Below are 24060 nucleotides of genomic sequence, written 5' to 3' on the forward strand. Positions count from 1 at the left end.
TTTTTAAATGATTTTATTATTGGTGTGTCCTTTCACCGAGTGTGTTTTATTAGTTGTTGCTGTGCTGTACCAATAAAGTTACAATTTTTTTGCTAACTGTCTGTATTTGGTGATCCCTGTACCGGTATACTTCTTTTTTTGTTTCTCGTCATGTCTCTTTAGTATACCAGGAGATCCCTTCTGGGTGGTGCCCTTCTATTTTTTGTTTTCAAACTGTACTGGTAACTAGTGATGAGCGGGCACTACCATGCTCAGGTGCTCTGTACTGGTAACTAGTGATGAGCGGGCACTTCCATGCTCGGGTGCTCTGTACTGGTAACTAGTGATGAGCGGGCACTACCATGCTCAGGTGCTCTGTACTGGTAACTAGTGATGAGCGGGCACTACCATGCTCAGGTGCTCTGTACTGGTAACTAGTGATGAGCGGGCACTACCATGCTCGGGTGCTCTATACTCATAACTAGTGATGAGCGGGCACTACCATGCTCGGGTGCTCTGTACTCATAACTAGTGATGAGCGGGCACTACCATGCTCGGGTGCTCTGTACTCATAACTAGTGATGAGCGGGCACTACCATGCTTGAGTGCTCAGTACTCGTAACTAGTGATGAGCGGGCACTACCATGCTCGGGCGCTTGGGTTTCGAAACGAACAGGTCGGACAGGCTCCACTCAAGATCTTTTCCGGAAGATCTTTCAGAAAAATGCTCACGTCCCCCCATTGAGATCTATTATACTCAGTACTCGGATCAAGCCTGTCCGAACATCCATCCTGTTCATTTCGAATACCAAGCACCCGAGCATGGTAGTGCTCATTCACCAATAGTGGCCTATTGACTCCATAGTACTCCAAGGAAAATGACACCATTGGGTTTTGTGTAGTCTCTCTAGTTAGGAAACAAATGGGATTTTATCAATGTGTAATGCCATTAATCAGGCATCTGATAATCCGGAAAGTCTCATATTCCAGGATCTAGACTAAATGCACGTATACACAGCCAATTAAAAATATAACAAGTGAAAGTATAGCAAGCTCTCGAATTAAGGGAACCCATCAGCACGTTTTTACATATGGAAGTAAAGGTATTGCTTGTCCATCAATTAAGAAGATATATTTTTTTTTAGAGATCTGATGTGTTAATCCTTTACAAATCTAATGTAGAAGCTGTATGCAAATCAGGTTGGAAGTGCACTGGGGGCGTGTCATTGTACTTAGACTTTTTCTTCCAAGTGCATTGCCATGCCCCCAGTGCACTTCCTGCCTGGAGGCTTTCATTGGTGATAACAGCTGATTGTCAGGGTTTTCACTACATCAATGAGCACAGTCAAGCCCTCAATCCGAAAAAAGTGGTGCAGATGGGACGATGCATTTAACCCTTCATGCTCCATCTCTATGATATATTATGGAACAGTCTCACGAGCAAAACTGTGACCACACAAGGCAGATGCCAGCTGTGTTATACTGCCCTGTCTGCCTCTGACGGGCAGCATGTAGGTGCTGTGATCCCAGTGAGGTGTATTAGTGGTTACCCATCGGCCCCTTGTAATGTTGCCACTGTTACCGCAAACTTAGTACTTTTGTGTAGCCCATAGGAGACCCTAATACAGTCTATACACTGGAATACTGCAATATGGCGGCATATCACACAAGCGATCAGTCGCAGCTTCATGTTACCAAGAGGGAAAAACAATGTAAAAATACAAAAAAAAAAAAAATCACCTTTCTTTTGCGAATCTAAAAATAATAATAACCGGTCACAGGGAACAAAAAAAACAAAAAAATATATTTGATGCCTTAGTGCACATTGGTGCTGGCTCTTTGTTGTTTCTTTGTTGAATTGGTCGGTGGTTGACCTCCACCTTGCTATGCACCCCAATTTGGGATGTATTCCATCTGTTTAGATTTTGGCGTTTGGTGACTGTTCACATTGGGTCATCAGGCTTTGTCCACAGGCTATATATATACTTCATGCAGCATTTGCTTGGACCTGTCCCGCCCACAGCCATGACTCAGTCATGGGTACGGGACTGCAATAGACCAGGTGAGTGCTGCTGAGAGCAGTTCTGCTATTTATATGTGAGGCCGCATGGCACATTTTATAATAATATTTTAGTGTAGGACTGCTTCAAATGAGATTTGCCGTGACGTGGCGAAGCAGCTCAAGAAATTGCAATTTTTTGCCAAAAATCTCAAAAAAAAAAAAAAAAAAAATTTTTATAATGCAGTTTGGAATATTTGATGCCTTAGTGCACATTGGTGCTGGCTCTTTGTTGTTTCTTTGTTGAATTGGTCGGTGGTTGACCTCCACCTTGCTATGCACCCCAATTTGGGATGTATTCCATCTGTTTAGATTTTGGCGTTTGGTGACTGTTCACATTGGGTCATCAGGCTTTGTCCACAGGCTATATATATACTTCATGCAGCATTTGCTTGGACCTGTCCCGCCCACAGCCATGACTCAGTCATGGGTACGGGACTGCAATAGACCAGGTGAGTGCTGCTGAGAGCAGTTCTGCTATTTATATGTGAGGCCGCATGGCACATTTTATAATAATATTTTAGTGTAGGACTGCTTCAAATGAGATTTGCCGTGACGTGGCGAAGCAGCTCAAGAAATTGCAATTTTTTGCCAAAAATCTCAAAAAAATTTTTATAATGCAGTTTGGAATATTTGATGCCTTAGTGCACATTGGTGCTGGCTCTTTGTTGTTTCTTTGTTGAATTGGTCGGTGGTTGACCTCCACCTTGCTATGCACCCCAATTTGGGATGTATTCCATCTGTTTAGATTTTGGCGTTTGGTGACTGTTCACATTGGGTCATCAGGCTTTGTCCACAGGCTATATATATACTTCATGCAGCATTTGCTTGGACCTGTCCCGCCCACAGCCATGACTCAGTCATGGGTACGGGACTGCAATAGACCAGGTGAGTGCTGCTGAGAGCAGTTCTGCTATTTATATGTGAGGCCGCATGGCACATTTTATAATAATATTTTAGTGTAGGACTGCTTCAAATGAGATTTGCCGTGACGTGGCGAAGCAGCTCAAGAAATTGCAATTTTTTGCCAAAAATCTCAAAAAAATTTTTATAATGCAGTTTGGAATATTTGATGCCTTAGTGCACATTGGTGCTGGCTCTTTGTTGTTTCTGTGTTATACTGCCCTGTCTGCCTCTGACGGGCAGCATGTAGGTGCTGTGATCCCAGTGAGGTGTATTAGTGGTTACCCATCGGCCCCTTGTAATGTTGCCACTGTTACCGCAAACTTAGTACTTTTGTGTAGCCCATAGGAGACCCTAATACAGTCTATACACTGGAATACTGCAATATGGCGGCATATCACACAAGCGATCAGTCGCAGCTTCATGTTACCAAGAGGGAAAAACAATGTAAAAATACAAAAAAAAAAAAAAATCACCTTTCTTTTGCGAATCTAAAAATAATAATAACCGGTCACAGGGAACAAAAAAAACAAAAAAACACTCAAGCTCCCCAGTTGTAAAAAAAAAAAAAAAAAAAAGTTACAGGACTCTCAAAATGGCAAAATAAAATTGTTTTTTTTTTTCAAAATTATGATTTTTTTTTAGACACTAAAGTAATAAAACAAAAAACTCTGCGTGTTTGGTATCACCTAATCCTAGTGACTTGGGGAATCATGGCTCCCGTACATATTTACTGCAAAATGAAATCCGTAAAAAAAAAAAAAAATAATTTAAATTTTACTTTTTTATTTTCCTTCAACATTTCATCATCCTTGGATTTTTTTTCCCCGGTTTGTACTATATTATTCATGTAAAGTGCTATGGAATTAATGGCGCTATATAAGTGATTAGATATTATATATATTATTATAATACAGTAAAATGAATGGTGTCATTTAAAACCTCTAATTCACCATGCAAAAAAAAAGAAAACAAAAAACTAAAAATGAAACACGGCTGTGTGAATGTAAAAAAAAAAAAATAAGCACTTGGGAAAAGGAGGATGAGGCCTTGTGTGCACACTGCATTTTTTGCCGTGTTTTTATGCGTTTTTTGGGTGCAGTTTTGGTCCCAAAACTGCATGCATTTCCTTCCCTAGCAAACTCTATAAGATTTCAGTTTTTCTGTCTGACGCGCCCACCGAGGCTGTGGGGGTTACTTGTCACCGGGCCGCGGTTACTTACTCTTTGGGGTGTTACGGTGTCATTAAATGGGGGTTTATTTACAGAGGAATAAAGTAGTCTGTCGTGATGCCACCTGGGATACTCAGCCAGAGATAGCCGACGCTGCGGGATGGGGCCTCTGGGGCAGATGGTGACACAGCTTGGTTGGTATAGCTTTTCACAGGTAGAGCTGGGCGCCAGGGCGGATGGGAGTAGTAGTAGGTGATGGTGGGGGTGCAGGGCCAGAGGCGCAGGCGAATAACGCTGCGACACAGGGATGCAGTCTCAAGTTTTTAATCAGTGTAGCAGGGTCCAAGGTAACACGACTAGTCAGTGACCGCCTTCGGAGTACTGGGTTTCACTGTGAAGGGCTCCAGCCGATCCCGGGTAGTTTGGAGGTCAAGACCAGTGCACCCTTCGTGTGTCCCTTTCCCTGGTCTTCCTGCACTGACTTCTCGCCCGCCTGTCCCACGCCTACGCACGCAGTGCCCTGAGCCGGTGTCCGCTGACCCTGTTGGGTGGCTTCAAGCTCTATCCCTTGGCCCTCTGTGGTCACCTTCCAGTGGATTCGTGTGCAGGTGTGGCCTTGGTGCTTGCAGACACCTCTGCCTCCGGTGTTACTAGATGAGCACGTCGATTCTTCTCATCTAGTCTAGGGACCGGATCCCCGTTTGCGGCCAAGTCCCTCCACTCCGATATGTCGTATGTGGAATGACACCACTGGAGTCTGGCGCAATTCCAGTGGCTCTAGGATCCTTTTTGTTTTGTGCCTGGGCCGAGCTGCTCCAGCTCCAGACCACAGGTCTTCACTCCTCCACTGCTCCTTCTCAACTCCCTCGTTCTAGTCTGCTCCCACTAACTAGACTCCACCCCCAGCCTGGCTCTGACTGTTCATACCAATGGCTACATCAAAGGTGCAACTAGCCCTAACCACGATCCAGTGGAGTGTTGCTAAATAAGTGTGTGTTTTGTGTGAATCGGTGGATGACCTCTTCCTTACCCAGGGATGGGATACCACACCTCTGGCGACTGAAGCCTCAAGGGCACCACATCTGCACATTGCAGCTTATTTTAGGATCAAAAACGTGCATCTTTGTGGTCACCAGAAAGGTGCAGCGTGCGTACATAGCCTTAGGCTACATGCTCACACTGCATCTTTTTGTGTTCACAAGCTGCAGCCAAAGCTGCACGTTGTTGGGCCTGGAAATGTCACAAAAAATGCTTGTAATTGTAGGTGCGTTTTTGTGCCAAATATTGACAAAAACGCAGGAAGAATGAACATGCTGCATTTTTTTTGTCACAAACTTTAGACAAATAAAACGCTGACAAACTGCAATGTGCGCATAGCAAATCTGACTTCTCATAGATTTTGCTGGGAAGTCAAATGTCAGAAAGTTCTGACAAAACTGCAGCCAAAAACGTAGCAAAAAACGCATACGAATATATAGGAATATTTGAAAAAGAGATATTTAGCTTATGTATTGGCTAGTGCATGTGAGCCCGCTGAGGTTCCCGATATACAAAGATTACCTTGCCGTTGGTTATCGGGCTCACATACATTGGCCAATACATGAGCTAAATATCTCTTTTTTTCAAATATTCCTATAGCAGTAATGCAATACCAGAGTTCACTTATTCAGTGTTAGCATTTTAGTGTGCAGCTCTATGTGTTTTGTTGTTATAATGGGAGTCTGGAGCATTCTGCATCTATACTTGCACAATTCTGTATAGAGCACAGCAAGAACAAACACACATATATATATATATATATATATATATATATATATATATATATATATATATATATATATATATATATATATATATATATATATATATATATATATATATATATATATATATATACACACGCAAATATATAAACACACACAGATATAGATATTATATGCATACATGTATATGTCTGTGTCAGTGTATATACAGTATATGTGTGTTTATTTGCGGTGTACCTATCAATATACCTAATTTGGACGTGTCTGTGTGCAATGAGTCACCCACAACCCTATGTTGCCGAGGCAACGATCCACAGCCCCTGTGAGGCAACATTGTGAGGCAACATTGCAAAGATGGATCAAAGTGATCGCGCTGCTGCACATAGAGAAGTGAATCGCATATGGATGCGTAACCTGCGTCTTAATGAAACAGAAGATGAAAGAAACTGTCGAAGAACTGCTGATGCAGCCCGACAGAGGGCGTCCAGAGCTAGAGAAACGAATGAAGTAACTGAACCACGTAGAATATCTAATGCTGCACGACAACGAGCAACACGCAATGCACAAACTTAGACACAAATTTCACAAAGACGAGAACAAGATAGAATACGTGTCGCAAAAGTAGCAACTATCGGATAGCTCTACCTGTTCACTTTCTTCATGGATAGCGCTATCGGATAGCTCTACCCAGCGTCGGACTGGCTACTGGAGAAACTGCCAGTAATACCCTGGCTGCGGTTACCTGCACTGAACTCTGGAGCTCTCAGCTGAGCTGCGGAGTGCAGCCCGGCCTGTCCGCAGCTGAATGCAGGTTACCATAGCCAGGACTGGTATTACCGGAAACTGCCGGCAAAGCTATTCCTGGCCACGGTTACCTGCATTGAACTTCGGAGCTCTCACTTGAGCTCCGGAGTTCAGCCTGGCCTGTCCCGCTGTCATGGACTGAACTGTGATAGCCGGGGAATCAGTCGGCGCTCGCAGTTCAGTGCTGCAACCCGCTGTTCAGTCCAGGCTGCACTCCGGAGCTCAGGTGAGAGCGCCGAAGTTCAATGCAGGGAACCGCGGCCAGGCCTGGTATTACTGCAGTTCCTCCGGTAGCCAGTCCGACGCTAGCTCTACCCGAACAGAATTAACGACAGAGCTGTCCCCTGACGGAGACACTGTGTGAGGCAACACTCAGGCAACGTTGTGAGGCAACACTCAGGCAACGTTGTGAGGCAACACTCAGGCAACGTTGTGAGGCGACACTATGTCAGGCTAGCGCTATAGGATAGCGCTACTTCAAAAGAAAGAGCACAGATAGCGCTACCTGCATAGTGCTACCAATAATGAAAGAGAACGTGTAGAGCTATCCGATAGCGCTGCTTCTAGAGAACGGATAGCGCTATCAAAAAAAGCACTAATATCACTATTCCCTCTTTTTTCATACACAAGGTAAGAGTGGCAGGACACGTACACCAGGTATTTATGTGTTGCTGTTATCTGCACATACCCTGTCTAGTGCGTGGTTAAACCCCCATTGCGTAGTTCGTAATCCCACCGAGCGCCCAAAGGGCGCGCAATCACTCGTATGTACAAAAAAAAAAAAAAAAAAAAAAATAAAAAAATATATATATAGTCTTGCACAGCGCATGCGCGCCTCAGAGTCAGCGAGCTGCTTTTGATAGCTTAGTACGCATGCGTTATAACCTCTGCCGTATTCCACTTACCCGGAAGTGAATGCGCGTTTCTCTCATTTACATATTTGACGTCACGACGCTTGACGCTCGCTGGCTCGTGGGAGGCGCTGGTGTGACCTAGACAGCGGCCGGAGGAGAAGATGGCAGCGGCGGGCAGGATCTCCTTGAAGGTAACCGTAGTGAGGAGGAGAAGGAGGGAATGTGGCCGCTGTGTGCCGGCACTCAGCTTAGGGTCCTGTGTAATCTCTAGTCCCCCTGTGGTTCCCCAGTGTCAGTGCGCTCTCAGCCTCCATTTCTTCTTGCTCTTATCTCGGGGTCCTGTGCTTCCCCTGGAGCAGTGTCAGTGAGCTCTCAGCCTCCATTTCTGGCCCTTATCTCGGGGTCCTGTGCTTCCCCTGGAGCAGTGTCAGTGCGCTCTCAGCCTCCATTTCTTCTTGCTCTTATCTCGGGGTCCTGTGCTTCCCCTGGAGCAGTGTCAGTGCGCTCTCAGCCTCCATTTCTGGCTCTTATCTCGGGGTCCTGTGCTTCCCCTGGAGCAGTGTCAGTGTGCTCTCAGCCTCCATTTCTGGCCCTTATCTCGGGGTCCTGTGCTTCCCCTGGAGCAGTGTCAGTGCGCTCTCAGCCTCCATTTCTGGCTCTGATCTCGGGGTCCTGTGATTCCCTGGAGCAGTGTCAGTGCGCTCTCAGCCTCCATTTCTTGCTCTTATCTCGGGGTCCTGTGATTTCCTCTGGAGCAGTGTCAGTGTGCTCTCAGCCTCCATTCCTTGCTCTTATCTCGGGGTCCTGTGATTCCCTGGAGCAGTGTCAGTGAGCTCTCAGCCTCCCATTACTGTGTTTCTCTGATGCAGATTTGCTGATAATGTGACTGTGTGGATGATTCCGCTGCTGCCTGGTCCCTGTGAGATACGTAAATAAATGAACAACGTGCATTGTCTCAATTTAAATTGTGCAGAAAATCCACTCCATCACAGAATGAATGAAAAGAACCAGGAGCAGTAATGGCAAAATACAAACGCTTTATCAAACAATCCAAATGTAAAAACTAGATCACACAAATACAGAGAATAGTGACCGTGCTGAGATGGTAAATATGGATGAAGACACACAGACACGTGAGGCTCGCGTCAGAGGTTTTCTTGTCGCACTTGTGAGGTGCACAAGGGAGATGCCTCCACCCATGGGTACGCTGTTATGGAAAAAATCTTTGAACTTTGCCTAAACCACCTTTATGTTCACTTCTTGTACTAACGATTAACTCTTTGTGCTATTATATTGCACTTGGTGGTTCTAGGTTGAAAGCTGCCCCTGGGTCTGGTGGACATCCTGGCCTTTCCCTTTTGCCCCTCACATGTCTGTGGGTCTTCATCCACATTTACCATCTCAGCACTTTCACTATTTCTTTGTCGCTCCTAATTGGGAGACCCAGACAATTGGGTGTATAGCTACTGCCTCCGGAGGCCACACAAAGCACTACACTTAAAAGTGTAAAGCCCCTCCCCTTCTGCCTATACACCCCCCGTGGTATCACAGGCTCCTCAGTTTTCATGCTTTGTGCGAAGGAGGTCAGACATCCACGCATAGCTCCACTGTTTAGTCAGCAGCAGCTGCTGACTATGTCGGATGGAAGAAAAGAGGGCCCATACTAGGGCCCCCAGCATGCTCCCTTCTCACCCCACTTTTGTCGGCGGTGTTTGTTAAGGTTGAGGTACCCATTGCGGGTACGGAGGCTGGAGCCCACATGCTGCTTCCTTCCCCATCCCCCTTAGGGCTCTGGGTGAAGTGGGATTTTACCGGTCTCCAGGCACTGAGACCGTGCTCCATCTACAGCCCCTGGGGATTCTGCTGGATATGGAGCTGAGTATCGTCAGGGACAGGGCCCTGCTACGTCAAGGTACTCTGTGTCCCCGTACAGACCGCGCGCAGACACACTGCAGCATTGCTGGGTGTGTTAGTGCGCCGGGGACAACAGCGCTGCGCGCTTGTGCCATTACTAGCTACAGCTCTGCTGAGTGAGTCAATGTATTGGGAACTGCCGCGCCGGCCGCTGCTGTCAGTTCACGCTGCGGCGCGGCTGGGACTTGTGGTGCGCCGGGGACTTCCGCGCTGGCCGTGCATATATGACGGCCGCGCTTATTACTCGAGTCCCCGGCTTTTGCGGCCTAGTTTCGTTTCGTTCCCGCCCCCAGGCCTGCCAGTCAGGGGAAGGGCGGGACGCTGTACAGAACGTCAGCGCCGAGGGCTGGAGTCTACTTTACATACTCCAGCCCTCACACTGGGCACAGTGGGACGCCAGTTTCCCGCACTTTGTCTGAGGCACGCCCACGGTCCGCCCCTCTTCACAGAACGCCGGCAGCCATTCCTGTGTGCAGTCTGAGCTGGAGAGGGGAGACAAGTTCTGGGAGACCCAGACACGGGATTCTGGCGACCACACACCCGCGTTTGAGCGGGCGGTAAGTGCAGTCTAGACCAGTAACTCAGACCATGGGCACTGTTGAATCATTGCTCCCTGGTCCCCCTCGGTTGGAACAGCTCCGGGGGTGTCCCATGCATCCCAGGGTGAAGGCTCTGACACGGACGACAGTCCCAGACAGCCTAAGCGAGCTCGCTATGAGCGGCCCTCGACTTCATCACACTGGTCAGGGTCCCAGCAGGAGGACTCTCTGTATGATGAGGCGGAGGTAGCTGATCAGGATTCTGATCCTGAGACCGCTCTCAATCTGGATACTCCTGATGGTGACGCCATAGTGAATGATCTTATAGTGTCCATCAATAGAATGTTGGATATTTCTCCCCCAGCTCCTCCAGTGGAGGAGTCAGCTTCACAGCAGGAGAAATTCCATTTCAGTATCCCAAGCGTAAATTAAGTACTTTTCTGGACCACTCTGACTTTAGAGAGGCAGTCCAGAAACACCACGCTTATCCAGATAAGCGTTTCTCCAAACGGCTTAAGGATACACGTTATCCCTTTCCCCCTGACGTGGTCAAGGGCTGGACCCAGTGTCCCAAGGTGGATCCTCCAATCTCCAGGCTTGCGGCTAGATCCATAGTTGCAGTGGAAGATGGGGCTGCACTTAAAGATGCCACTGACAGACAGATGGAGCTCTGGTTGAAATCCATCTATGAAGCTATCGGCGCGTCGTTTGCTCCAGCATTCGCAGCCGTATGGGCACTCCAAGCTATTTCAGCTGGTCTTGCACAGATTGACACGGTCACACGTACATCTGTTCCGCAGGTGGCATCCTTAACCTCTCAAATGTCTGCATTTGCGTCTTACGCGATTAATGCTGTCCTGGACTCTACGAGCCGTACGGCAGTGGCGTCCGCCAACTCCGTGGTTTTACGCAGAGCCTTGTGGTTAAGGGAATGGAAGGCAGATTCTGCTTCCAAAAAGTGCTTAACCAGTTTGCCATTTTCTGGTGACCGACTGTTTGGTGAGCGTTTGGCTGAAATCATTAAACCGTCCAAGGGTAAGGATTCATCCTTACCTCAGCCCAGACAAAACAAACCCCAACAGAGGAGGGGACAGTCGGGGTTTCGGTCCTTTCGAGGCTCGGGCAGGTCCCGATTCTCCTCGTCCAAAAGGACTCAAAAGGATCAGAGGAGCTCAGATTCTTGGCGGGCTCAGTCACGCCCAAAAAAGACAGCCGGAAGACCCGCTACCAAGGCGGCTTTCTCATGACTTTCGGCCTCCTCTCTCCGCATCCTCGGTCGGTGGCAGGCTCTCCCGCTTGGCGACATTTGGCTGCCACAGGTCAAAGACCGTTGGGTGAGAGACATTCTGTCTCACGGGTACAGGATAGAGTTCAGTTCTCGTCCTCCAACTCGATTCTTCAGAACTTCTCCACTTCCCGACCGAGCCGATGCTCTTCTGCAAGCGGTGTGCACTCTAAAGGCAGAAGGAGTGGTGACCCCTGTTCCTCTTCAGGAGCGAGGTCACGGTTTTTACTCCAATTTGTTTGTGGTGCCAAAAAAGGACGGGTCTTTCCGTCCCGTTCTGGATCTAAAACTGCTCAACAAGCACGTGAAAACCAGGCGGTTCCGGATGGAATCCCTCCGCTCCGTCATCGCCTCAATGTCTCAAGGAGATTTCCTAGCATCAATAGACATCAAGGATGCTTATCTCCACGTGCCGATTGCTCCAGAGCACCAGCGTTTTCTACGCTTCGTTATAGGAGACGAACACCTTCAGTTCGTAGCTCTGCCTTTCGGGCTGGCGACAGCCCCACGGGTCTTCACCAAGGTCATGGCAGCAGTAGTAGCAGTCCTGCACTCTCAAGGTCACTCTGTGATCCCGTATTTGGACGATCTACTTGTCAAGGCACCCTCTCAAGAGGCATGCCAACACAGCCTGAACGTTGCGCTGGAGACTCTCCAGAGTTTCGGGTGGATCATCAACTTTTCAAAGTCAAATCTGACCCCGACCCAATCGCTAACATATCTTGGCATGGAGTTTCATACTCTCTCAGCGATAGTGAAGCTTCCGCTGGACAAACAGCGTTCACTACAGACAGGGGTGCAATCTCTCCTTCAAGGCCAGTCACACCCCTTGAGACGCCTCATGCACTTCCTAGGGAAGATGGTAGCAACAATGGAGGCAGTCCCTTTCGCGCAGTTTCATCTGCGTCCACTACAATGGGACATTCTCCGCCAATGGGACGGGAAGTCGACGTCCCTCGACAGGAACGTCTCCCTTTCTCAGGCGGCCAAGGAATCTATTCGGTGGTGGCTTCTTCCCACCTCATTGTCAAAAGGAAAGTCCTTTCTACCCCCATCCTGGGCGGTGGTTACGACAGACGCGAGTCTTTCAGGGTGGGGAGCAGTTTTTCTCCACCACAGGGCTCAAGGTACGTGGACTCAGCAAGAGTCCACCCTTCAGATCAATGTTCTGGAAATCAGAGCAGTGTATCTTGCCCTACAAGCCTTCCAGCAGTGGCTGGAAGGCAAGCAGATCCGAATTCAGTCGGACAACTCCACAGCGGTGGCATACATCAACCACCAAGGAGGAACACGCAGTCGGCAAGCCTTCCGGGAAGTCCGGCGGATTCTGACGTGGGTGGAAGACATGGCATCCACCATATCCGCAGTTCACATCCCAGGCGTGGAAAACTGGGAAGCAGACTTCCTCAGTCGCCAGGGTATGGACGCAGGGGAATGGTCTCTTCACCCGGACGTGTTTCAGGAGATCTGTCGCCGCTGGGGGATGCCGGACGTCGACCTAATGGCGTCCCGGCACAACAACAAGGTCCCGGCTTTCATGGCACGGTCTCACGATCACCGAGCTCTGGCGGCGGACGCCTTAGTTCAAGATTGGTCGCAGTTCCGGCTACCTTATGTGTTCCCACCTCTGGCACTGTTGCCCAGAGTGCTGCGCAAGATCAGGTCCGACTGTCGCCGCGCCATCCTCGTTGCTCCAGACTGGCCGAGGAGGTCGTGGTACCCGGATCTGTGGCACCTCACGGTAGGCCAACCGTGGGCACTACCAGACCGACCAGACTTGTTGTCCCAAGGGCCGTTTTTCCATCGGAATTCTGCGGCCCTGAACCTGACTGTGTGGCCATTGAGTCCTGGATCCTAGCTTCTTCAGGATTATCTCAAGAGGTCATTGCCACCATGAGACAGGCTAGAAAACCATCCTCCGCCAAGATCTACCACAGGACGTGGAAGATATTCTTATCTTGGTGCTCTGCTCAGGGAGTTTCTCCCTGGCCATTTGCATTGCCTACTCTTCTTTCCTTCCTGCAATCCGGTTTGGAAAAAGGTTTGTCGCTAGGCTCCCTTAAAGGACAAGTCTCAGCGCTATCTGTATTTTTTCAGAAACGCCTAGCACGACTTCCTCAGGTACGCACGTTCCTGCAAGGGGTTTGTCATATCGTCCCTCCTTACAAGCGGCCGTTAGAGCCCTGGGATCTGAACAGGGTTCTAATTGCTCTCCAGAAGCCGCCTTTCGAGCCTATGAGGGATGTTTCCCTTTCTCGCCTTTCACAGAAAGTGGCCTTTCTAGTAGCGGTCACGTCTCTTCGGAGAGTGTCCGAGCTAGCAGCGCTGTCATGCAAATCTCCCTTCCTGGTGTTTCACCAGGACAAGGTGGTTCTGCGCCCGATTCCGGAGTTTCTCCCTAAGGTGGTATCCCCCTTTCATCTCAATCAGGATATCGTCTTACCTTCTTTGTGTCCTCATCCAGTTCATCAATGTGAAAAGGATTTGCATTTGTTGGATCTGGTGAGAGCACTCAGAATCTACATTTCCCGCACGGCGCCTCTGCGCCGCTCGGATACACTCTTTGTCCTTGTCGCTGGTCAGCGTAAAGGGTCGCAAGCTTCCAAATCCACCCTGGCTCGGTGGATCAAGGAACCAATTCTTGAAGCCTACCGTTCTGCTGGGATTCCGGTTCCCTCAGGGCTGAAGGCCCATTCTACCAGAGCCGTGGGTGCATCCTGGGCATTACGGCACCAGGCTACGGCTCAGCAGGTGTGCCAGGCGGCTACCTGGTCGAGTCTGCACACTTTTACCAAGCATTATCAGGTGCATACCTACGCTTCGGCGGACGCCAGCCTAGGTAGACAAGTCCTTCAGGCGGCGGTTGCCCACCTGTAGGAAAGGGCTGTTTTTACGGCCCTATCACGAGGTGTTATTTTACCCACCCAGGGACTGCTTTTGGACGTCCCAATTGTCTGGGTCTCCCAATTAGGAGCGACAAAGAAGAAGGGAATTTTGTTTACTTACCGTAAATTCCTTTTCTTCTAGCTCCAGTTGGGAGACCCAGCACCCGCCCTGTTTTCTTAGGGATTTTTGTTTTTTCGGGTACACATGTTGTTCATGTTGAATGGTTTCAGTTCTCCGATGTTTCTTCGGATCGAATTTGTTTTTAAACCAGTTATTGGCTTTCCTCCTTCTTGCTCTTGCACTAAAACTGAGGAGCCCGTGATCCCACGGGGGGTGTATAGGCAGAAGGGGAGGGGCCTTACACTTTTAAGTGTAGTGCTTTGTGTGGCCTCCGGAGGCAGTAGCTATACACCCAATTGTCTGGGTCTCCCAATTGGAGCTAGAAGAAAAGGAATTTACGGTAAGTAAACAAAATTCCCTTCTCTCTGTATAATTGTGTGATCTAGTTTTTACATTTGGATTTTTTTTATAAAGCTTTTGTATTTTGCCATTAATGCTCCTGGTTCTTCTTTTCATTCACGCCTGGTCTCTGTGTACGATCTCAGCCGGGAAGGTCTGACTGTGAACCTACTTTAAAAGCCGCCAAGGACCCACCTGCCTGACTAGTCTCCTGCGCTCGGTCCCTGGCAGGTCATAAACCCGCCTGCCTGACTAGTCTCCTGCGCTCGGTCCCTGGCAGGTCATAACCCCCCTCCTCCCCCCCCCCCCCTGCCCGACTAGTCTCCTGCGCTCGGTCCCTGGCAGCTCATAAACCCACCTGCTCGACTAGTCTCCTGCGCTCGGTCCCTGGCAGGTCATAACCCCCCCCCTGCCCGACTAGTCTCCTGCGCTCGGTCCCTGGCAGGTCATAACACCCCCCCCCCCCCCCTCCCCGCCCGACTAGTCTCCTGCGCTCGGTCCCTGGCAGCTCATAAACCCACCTGCTCGACTAGTCTCCTGCGCTCTGTCCCTGGCAGGTCATAAACCTGCCTGCCCGACTAGTCTCCTGCGCTCGGTCCCTGGCAGCTCATAAACCCACCTGCTCGACTAGTCTCCTGCGCTCTGTCCCTGGCAGGTCATAAACCCGCCTGCCCGACTAGTCTCCTGCGCTCAGTCCCTGGCAGGTCATAACTCCTTCACGACCTTGGACATACTGGTACGTCCAAGGTCAAGTCAGTCCCTTTAAAATAGGTTTGCACGATGAGCTCGCTTCTTTCCTTGCTAATGGCAGCGGATCTGATCCGCCATCATGTGCCCCTAACAGCCGCGGTGGATCTGAGATCCGCCCACAGCCGTTAACTAGTTAAATCCCTCTGTCGATACTTAACATGCACCGGCAGGGGCACATCATTCTCAGCTTCCATCTGTGCGCCTGTGACGTGATTGTGGGGCGCTGATTAGGGATGATCGAATACCTCACATATTCGGCTACGCGAATATTTTCTGAATAGGTCGCTGCTATGCGAATATTCGATGGGCAATGTAAGTCTATAAGAAACTTGAATAGCAACTATTCGGAACTATTCGTGCTTCCCATAGACTTACATTGCGCATTGAATATTCGCATAGCGGCGACCTATTTGGAAAATAGTCGCGAAGCCGAATATTTGAGCCATTCGATCATCTCTAGTTATAATGCCTGGGGGTCAGCTGATGACCCCTGTGCCTGTCATTACCATCCGCCTGTGAACACTGTAAGCAACATTCATAGGAGACTGATTTCTGCTGTACAGAGCGGGGCTGATGCTGGTGCACTGCTATGTACAGCATAAGCGGTCGGATGATCTCAGCTTCCAGTGCCACTAGTAAATACAAAACAAAGGTTTTTTTGCCCCATTGAAAGTAATTTAACAAATACACATATTTGGTATCGCCGCATTCAGAAACGACTGATCCATCAAAATATAAAATCACTTAATCTGATTGGTACACGGCGTAACGAGAAAACAAATCAAAACATCAGAAGTACAGTTTGTTGGTTGCCGCAACGTTGTATTACTGCAATTAATGCAACTTGTCCTGCGAAAAACAAGCCCTCGTATGGCTATACTGACAGAAAAGTAAAGCTATGGAGAGGAGAAAACGAAAACCAAAAATGGAAAATCGCCAAGTGGTGAAAGGGTTAAAATAGTTCTCTTGTTTTTTTTTCTGAAAGTGTTTCACAGTGGAATCTAAGTGGCTGAGATGGTACGGCCGGTCCCTGATACCGTCTGACCTTGGATCGGGCAGCAGGTAGCGGCTCTCAGGTTCCCTTTTAAGGCTAGGTTCGCACACTGCGTCTTTTTGACGCTGCGTTTTTGTGCGTTTTTGCCGCGATTTGGTGCGTTTTTGGCTGCGTTTTGCTGCGTTTTTCCAATGCATTGCATGGGGGGAAAAACGCAGGAAAGAACTGACATGTCCATTTTTTTTTTTTTTTTTTTTTTTTTTTTTTTTACTCAAAAACGCAGGTAAAAAAACCAGATGTGTGCGGACAGCAAAAATGAAAACGCATAGACTTTGCTGGGGAAGCAAAGTCCTGCAGTTTTGAGGCCAAAAACACCGCGAAAAAACGCACTGTGCGCACATAGCCTAAAAAGTGGCGCCGGCCATTGTGGCTTTATATAAACCAACAAGTCTTCCTTATGTGCACATTTTCGGGGTGATGCTCTGTGCCCCCTCTGCTGGCGCCGCTCCTCAACCACACTGCTCTGAAATCTTGACAAGCTTCCTTTTTATTATTTGAGTATTGCTATATCGCACTGAGGCGGCCATTGTCATGCAGTAAGGGCACAGGAGCGCTCGCTCACCTTGACATATGAAGAATATACTGTCAGTGCTTTCTGGTAAGACTACGTTCACACTGGTCATATGCAGTACGATTCCAGCGTTTGTGGACAAGATTTAAGAAAGCACTAGTACAATGGGCAAGCATGTTGGTTAGTGCCATACAATGAGCAACACGGTGGCTCAGTGGTTGACACTGCACAGTGGGCAATACCATGGCTATGATTAGCACTGTACAAAGAACAGCATGGTGGTTAGCGCCGTACAATGAGCAGCACGGTGGCTCAGTGGTTAGCACTTTGCAATGAGCAGAACGGTGGCTCAGTGGTTAGCACTGTGCAATGAGCAGCACGGTGGCTCAGTGGTTAGCACTGTGCAATGAGCAGCACGGTGGCTCAGTGGTTAGCACTGTCATTTTGCAGCGCTGGGGTCCGGTGTGCAAATCCCACAAAGGATAACATCTGAAGGCGTTTTCTATGTTCTCCCCGTGTTTGCATGGGTTTCCTCCCACACTCCAAAGACAGTGGTAGGGAATGTAGACTTTGAGCCCCAATGGGGACAGTGATGTGTATAAAGCGCTGGGGAGTTAATAGTGCTATATAATTGGGGAAAATAAACTGTTGGGGTGTGAAAGTTCAGCGTCTGCAATCCCAGGTTTCTTCTCCCGGAAGCTGCTACATTGGCAGTCACATAACACCTGGATGCACTGGGAAGCGAGAGCGATGGGTGACTTTCATAATCACCTTCTTATATGGGGGGGGATTTTCCAGCAATGAAATATTCACTTATAATCAGTGGTTAAAGGGATCACAAACACTTAAAGCACCACACCAGCCGAGTTTTTTTTTGTTGCCTGATTGGTGGTTTAAATGGAAGTTCCCCTCCCCCTGCCATATACTCACTTTTCGGCGGTTTGAACTCCGATCCCGCAGCACCAACTTGTGGCCGTAACTTCTGACTGTCTGGAAATCAGATTTTATGTCACAAGCGCTCAATGCAAGTCTATGAGAGCCAGGATGAGAACTCATAGACACCAGCACTGAAAGGAAGCAAAAACAAACCGCTGGAGTGGGGCTTGAAGAGGGTGAATAATATGGACGGGGTGTGAGTGAAAGGTATCCACATTTCTATTCCCACAGCCATATTTTGTAGTCCTCTTACCTCTGCGTCTTGTATTGCAGGTGCGTTCCTTCAGCACAAGCGTCTCCAGACCGGTCGCCAAGTTGGTGAGGGTAAGTCTATAATGAGCCCATCACGATGTGTCTTATGAAGCTTTTCTTATGTGAATAGGTTTTGCTCAGCTTAGCATACAGCCGGTTTGCCATGGGGTCACGTCGATCAATTACTGCCCACCATGGTGACCTTTCATCACAACTATTATGTTTTGGGCTAAAAGATAGCAGGACCCTGGTCTGGGAGCCACATTTGTGTTGTGTGACTGCTGTTAAAAGCCTCTTCTTTATGGCCCCCCGGCACCTCTTCTGATCAGTAGAGTCAACCGGACATTTGCATATGACGCACTCAAGCATGACATTGTGCAAGACCTGCTAATCAGGAGAGGCGCCAGGGCTACCAGCAGGTGGGTGGGGGCTCGCAGGGCTCAGTGTCCGCCGGACCAAGTTGCCGTGAAACTTTTTGATCAACTCTAATAGTGACAATGCTCATTTTTAACACTAGAAGTCCCAGGAATTTCGAGCTCTATAGGGTACCAATGGTAGAAATGTTAAATGACCCCTCTCTGGGACTTCTAGTGTTTAAAGCCCCACTCCAGTGTTTAATAGTTTTTTTGTCTGCTGGAGTGATTCTTTAAATCTGAGTCCCCAGTCTTATACTCTCCTTCCGGCGGCGTCATCTTCTATCCCACCACCACTCTGGTCAGTCTCCGGCAATTTGTGACCTGCCGGCAGCTCCAGTTACTTGGAGCCGGAGGTCACAACTCAATTCAAATGACATATTTTGTGACTTCTGGGCTTTCAGAAGTTACAGACACAAGATGGGGCGCCGCAAGACCTTGCTGTAAAAGGATAAAAACACCGGAGGGTGAGAATAAGACGGGGGGCAGAGGTCTTTGATTAAAGAGAACCTTTCACCAGATTTTTCCCTATTAAACCAAAACTATCACCTTCTGCAGCTCCTCGGCTGCATTCTAGGAAGGTGCACCTTGTTGCTGACCCCCTTTTCAGACCTCCAAAACAATTTTATAAAATATTACCTTTTCATGTGCAAATGAGTTTGGTTGGCCAGATGGGCAGGCTCTATTTCGCCTTCTGTCCCCCCCTCCTGTCGCTGTTCGCCGTCCCCCAGTCTTGATTTGCATGGATGATGACGACGCCGTCCTCCTCCACGCTGATGCCGAAGTTTCGCACAGGTGCTGTGCCCGCGCGATAGTGGCCTCTGGTCGCTGTGCCCGCGCGATAGTGGCCTCTGGTCGCTGTGCCCGCGCGATAGTGGCCTCTGGTCGCTGTGCCCGCGCGATAGTGGCCTCTGGTCGCTGTGCCCGCGCGATAGTGGCCTCTGGTCGCTGTGCCCGCGCGATAGTGGCCTCTGGTCGCTGTGCCCGCGCGATAGTGGCCTCTGGTCGCTGTGCCCGCGCGATAGTGGCCTCTGGTCGCTGTGCCCGCGCGATAGTGGCCTCTGGTCGCTGTGCCCGCGCGATAGTGGCCTCTGGTCGCTGTGCCCGCGCGATAGTGGCCTCTGGTCGCTGTGCCCGCGCGATAGTGGCCTCTGGTCGCTGTGCCCGCGCGATAGTGGCCTCTGGTCGCTGTGCCCGCGCGATAGTGGCCTCTGGTCGCTGTGCCCGCGCGATAGTGGCCTCTGGTCGCTGTGCCCGCGCGATAGTGGCCTCTGGTCGCTGTGCCAATGCAAGACTTCTTTTTTTTTTTTTTTTTTTTCTCCTTGAAATTTATTTATTTTACTTTTGTATTTTTTTTTTTCTTCTGTCACTTTTCCGCAGCCGCCCATCCAGGTGTTTGGTCTTGAAGGCCGCTATGCCACCGCTCTGTACTCTGCCGCTTCCAAGGAGAAGAAACTGGATCAGGTGGAGAAGGAGCTGAACAGAGTATCTGTGAGTATGACAGCTGCTGCTCACCCCCAGGCCAGGTCCACTCAATGTATGGACCTGGTCTAGAGGACCCTAGAAGGAGCAGGACCTTGTCCTTTGACAAGTGCCATGATTATATACAATGTTCATTCTTTGTCTTCCAGACTCTTATTAAGGATCCTAAGTTATCTACCATCATCACCAACCCCCACATCAAGCGCGCCCTGAAACAGAAGACGGTCACTGATCTTGTGGCTAAAGAGAAGTTTTCCCCACTCACCTCCAACTTTGTCAGTGAGTATCCATCCTCCTGCCCTGATTTGTGCCCATTGCTTGCTTCTGCTGACTCTTTAACAGTCTGGCAGCAGTCCATTCCCTCCGCTGTTTGGGCACGTGTCATGCCCATGGAGAAGGGAACCAGTGGAATTGTGAAGAATTGCTACATGGAGAAATGAAGATCCAGGGTTATGAAGAGTGTCGTGGTCGCCTCCTGTGGCTGGCGTCATGGTGTTGATGATCTTGCCACATCCATGAGACGCTAAGATAGAAATAACCCTTTAATTGTCAAGTATCTTCGTTATTTTCCTATTTCTCCACAGATCTGCTGGCTGAGAATGGCCGTCTGCGCTACACCCCAGAAGTCATTGGCGCGTTTGCTAAAATCATGAGCGCTCACCGAGGAGAGGTGGTGTGTTCTGTTACCACAGCCTCCGTAAGTGTCTGCAGCTGACCAAACACAACTGGTTCATAAACTGCCCAAATGTAACTGACCCTCAGGATGTCTGTGGCCGGCTCACATGTGACGTATGATCCCGATCTTGGGGGGAGAGAAAGTTTGGAAATGTATTTTTTTTTTTTTTTTCCTCTTCTTCTTCTTTGAACCAGGATGTGTTCATGAATTTGGACGGGGAACATGTATTATGTGAATGTCAGGTGGCCCGGAATTTCTTCACAGATTGCAGGGCAGGCATTCCTAAAATGATTGCCCATAACAAATACTCCAAATCTGTCACTCTCTTAGGCCTCCTTCACATGTCCCGTGTTTCTGGTACTTGTGACATCCGTTTTCACACGTATCTGAGATAGACATACGTAGACCCAGTAAAATCAATGTGTGTGTGTGTGTGTGTGTGTGCCACACGTAGACATGTCAGTTTTTTCTCCGGTAGAACAGATGTAATACGGTCCACGGACTGATGTGCTCCGTTTGACACATACTGGAGAAAACACTTGTCTGTGAAATAAATTGCTTTTCTATATGCTGCCGTGTCCGGTGCCTGACCCCTGCTCATTGAATATTCACTGCACCTCGGACCGGAAGCAGCAGCAGTACCATGGACAGGTAAGTGTAGAAGTTCATGCTGTCGGTGTGCTATGTAGATGTCACACGGATAGCACACGCTGAATACACACACTGACACACACATACGCACCTACACCACGGACCGTGCAAAAGTGTGTTTTTCATAGACATGTGAAAGGCCTTAAGGGGATTTTCACCTTTCAGAAAAGTGGACCCTAAGCAGTGTTTTGCTTTCAGCAGTGAAGTGAAATCCGCCTCATGTTCCATACAATATGCACTGAATAATATGAGATGCTGTGTGATCGGACTCCAGTCTGGGGCTAAGATCTGTGTCTTCCCTATAAACCGTCAGCGACTGATCACATAACCATCTGATTTCAGCCTCTGGATGAACCAAGCTTGACAGAATTAAAGACTGCCCTCAATGGTTTCCTTGCAAAGGGAGAATCCCTGAAACTGGAGATCAAGGTAAGTGTTTGCCGAATGATTTCAGTATGGTCAGGTGGTATCTGAGCAGGTAAAGGGTTGTTTATGGTGTTTGGGTTTGCAGTTCAGCCTCTTAAAGGGGTTGTCCGGTCAAAACAAATTATGTGATAACTTGATCGATGGGGTCTGAGCACTGGGACTCGCACTGATCATCAGAACAGGAAACTTTATCTTCGTTAGCATGGAGCAACAGTGCGCATACCGCTACGACCGCCGATGCTGAGCGCTGTGATTGGCTCTAGTCCCCGAGAGAATAATGATTTTGTAATGAAGATAAAAGTTCCACCGATCGATGTCACATTGGTTAGACCCCACCGTGCATTACATTGTCTAAGAAATAGTCTTGATGTCTTTATCAGATATCTATTGCTCAGAGACTGGTGACCGTACTGTCCACACAACACAGGATAGCACTGCCTTCTATTTTTAACCGTGTAGCCATGTCTGACTTTGCCCGTTGTTGAAGGGGTTGTACCAAGTTTGTAAGTTATTGCCTATCCCTTCAATTTTCCCCCTCGTATTCCACCTTAGTGATTGCTAGAGGTCCAATTGATTGGACCTGCACCAATTCAAAGAATAGTGCTTGATGGGATGGAGAAGGTCAACCATGGGCACCTTCACTCCATTTATTTTCTGTAGAACTGATTGAGTTGGCAAAAGCTGTTCCTCTGCTCCATTCACACCTCCAACTATCGCTTATACTATGGATAGGCTAGATAATGTACAAAGACTTCCATTACAGTTGAGCAAATAAATTCACAGGATCCTCGTCCAACAACCAGATCAATATCCCATGGCTGATGGACGGGACCTGTGCGGACCGGCTCCTGTTATTAGTAGGGCTGGACTCGCTGATTGTTTCATCCTGCAACTAATGATGTCATGGAAGCTGGCTGATCAAAAGAGCTGGCGGGAAGGAAGAATTGTGCAGGACCAGCAACCATAGTATACTGACCTGGCCACTGATCCAGAGTCCTGCAAATCGATTTGCTCATTTCTACCCTTCATGTAGGTACAGATCGCGCTGTCTTTTGGGGTTTTCTAGTAAATTATACAGTGTGTCTACCCATATCCTGTCCACCGCCATTAACTTGAGAACGGCAGCAGTTATAGGAATAGAAATGGTGTCTAGGTATAGTAAAGTAGCCATGTGCTACGCAATGAAACCACTTATAGCGCCACCTGGTGGAAAACTGAGTTGGCATCAAAAATGACAACTGCTATCTCAAGTTAATGGCAGTGGACAGGATATGGGTGGACACACTGTATGTTTAGGTATCAATGACTATTTATCCCTGGAAATTATGTCTGATAGTTCGTCCCTCATCTGTTATCCCATAACTGATGTAGCCATAGATATCAATGGCTCCTTATACATGGGGTAAGAGAGGTGGGGCTGATAGAACATTAAAATTATGAAAATGCACTTAAATGTATCTTGCTATAATCTTGTGCTTTCTCTTTTTAGACCGACCCCTCCATCTTGGGAGGAATGGTTGTCAGCATTGGGGAGAAATATGTTGACATGTCGACGAAAACCAAGATCCAAAAATTGACCAAGGTTATGAGAGATACTGTGTAAGAGCGTTAAATCTGTCAGATCACTAGTAACTGAATAAATAATTTTACGGAGTGTAACTTATCTGGTGTCTGAGTGTTTTCCTGAAGATGTCCATTGACTCGCTGCCGCCTACATCATGATGCGCCTCCTCCCCATCATGTCTGATAAGAAGCTGCTACATGTTATACACAGGTCTTGTCTAAATGATGTATGGAGGGGACATTGTTACATTTCAGCCCACCAGAACGGACACATTGAAGAGGGTCCTGAGCACAAAACGTCTTGCCATCATTCTCAAACTGGTAAAACTATGGACACCCAGCACTATTCAGCCGGTTTAACGAATGATAGTCAAGGTTTGAGTACAGGCCGCGTGTCAAATTTGGCCATGGGTTTCTCGACCCGAATGCAACCTCCTCATATGGCAGAGGCCGATTTTATTCGTATTAGGAGACACATTGATCTGCACTCAGAGGTGTATTGTGCATGTTGTATGTATGGATCCCGCATTATAAATGTTGAGTTTTAAGAATAGGATATAAACTTGGATAATGGAGCTCACAATACATCCTCCTGTGGCTTTTTATAAGGGTTGCACAGTCTAGGCTCATGTTCATGTGTAGAATTATTGATGGCTTTTTCAGTCCTTTTTCATATAGAGGGGGTGGGTGTTAAAAATAACCGCAAAATTAAATTTTTTTTTTTTTTTT

At 48.3% G+C, this 24060-nt stretch overlaps 1 protein-coding gene across 1 annotated transcript; it reads left to right on the forward strand.

The window, feature by feature from the left end:
* Window positions 1-7619: 7619 nt before the first annotated feature.
* Window positions 7620-23431, forward strand: ATP5PO (ATP synthase peripheral stalk subunit OSCP). The gene is made up of 7 exons (XM_075335002.1): window positions 7620-7725; window positions 18142-18192; window positions 19914-20024; window positions 20165-20294; window positions 20600-20712; window positions 21685-21771; window positions 23258-23431. The coding sequence occupies exons 1-7, from the start codon at window positions 7696-7698 to the stop codon at window positions 23369-23371; spliced, it is 636 nt and encodes a 211-aa protein (XP_075191117.1). The 5' UTR covers window positions 7620-7695; the 3' UTR covers window positions 23372-23431.
* Window positions 23432-24060: the final 629 nt, after the last annotated feature.

Source organism: Anomaloglossus baeobatrachus, chromosome 2 (assembly GCF_048569485.1).
Source record: "Anomaloglossus baeobatrachus isolate aAnoBae1 chromosome 2, aAnoBae1.hap1, whole genome shotgun sequence".
NCBI classification, from domain to species: Eukaryota; Metazoa; Chordata; class Amphibia; order Anura; family Aromobatidae; genus Anomaloglossus; species Anomaloglossus baeobatrachus.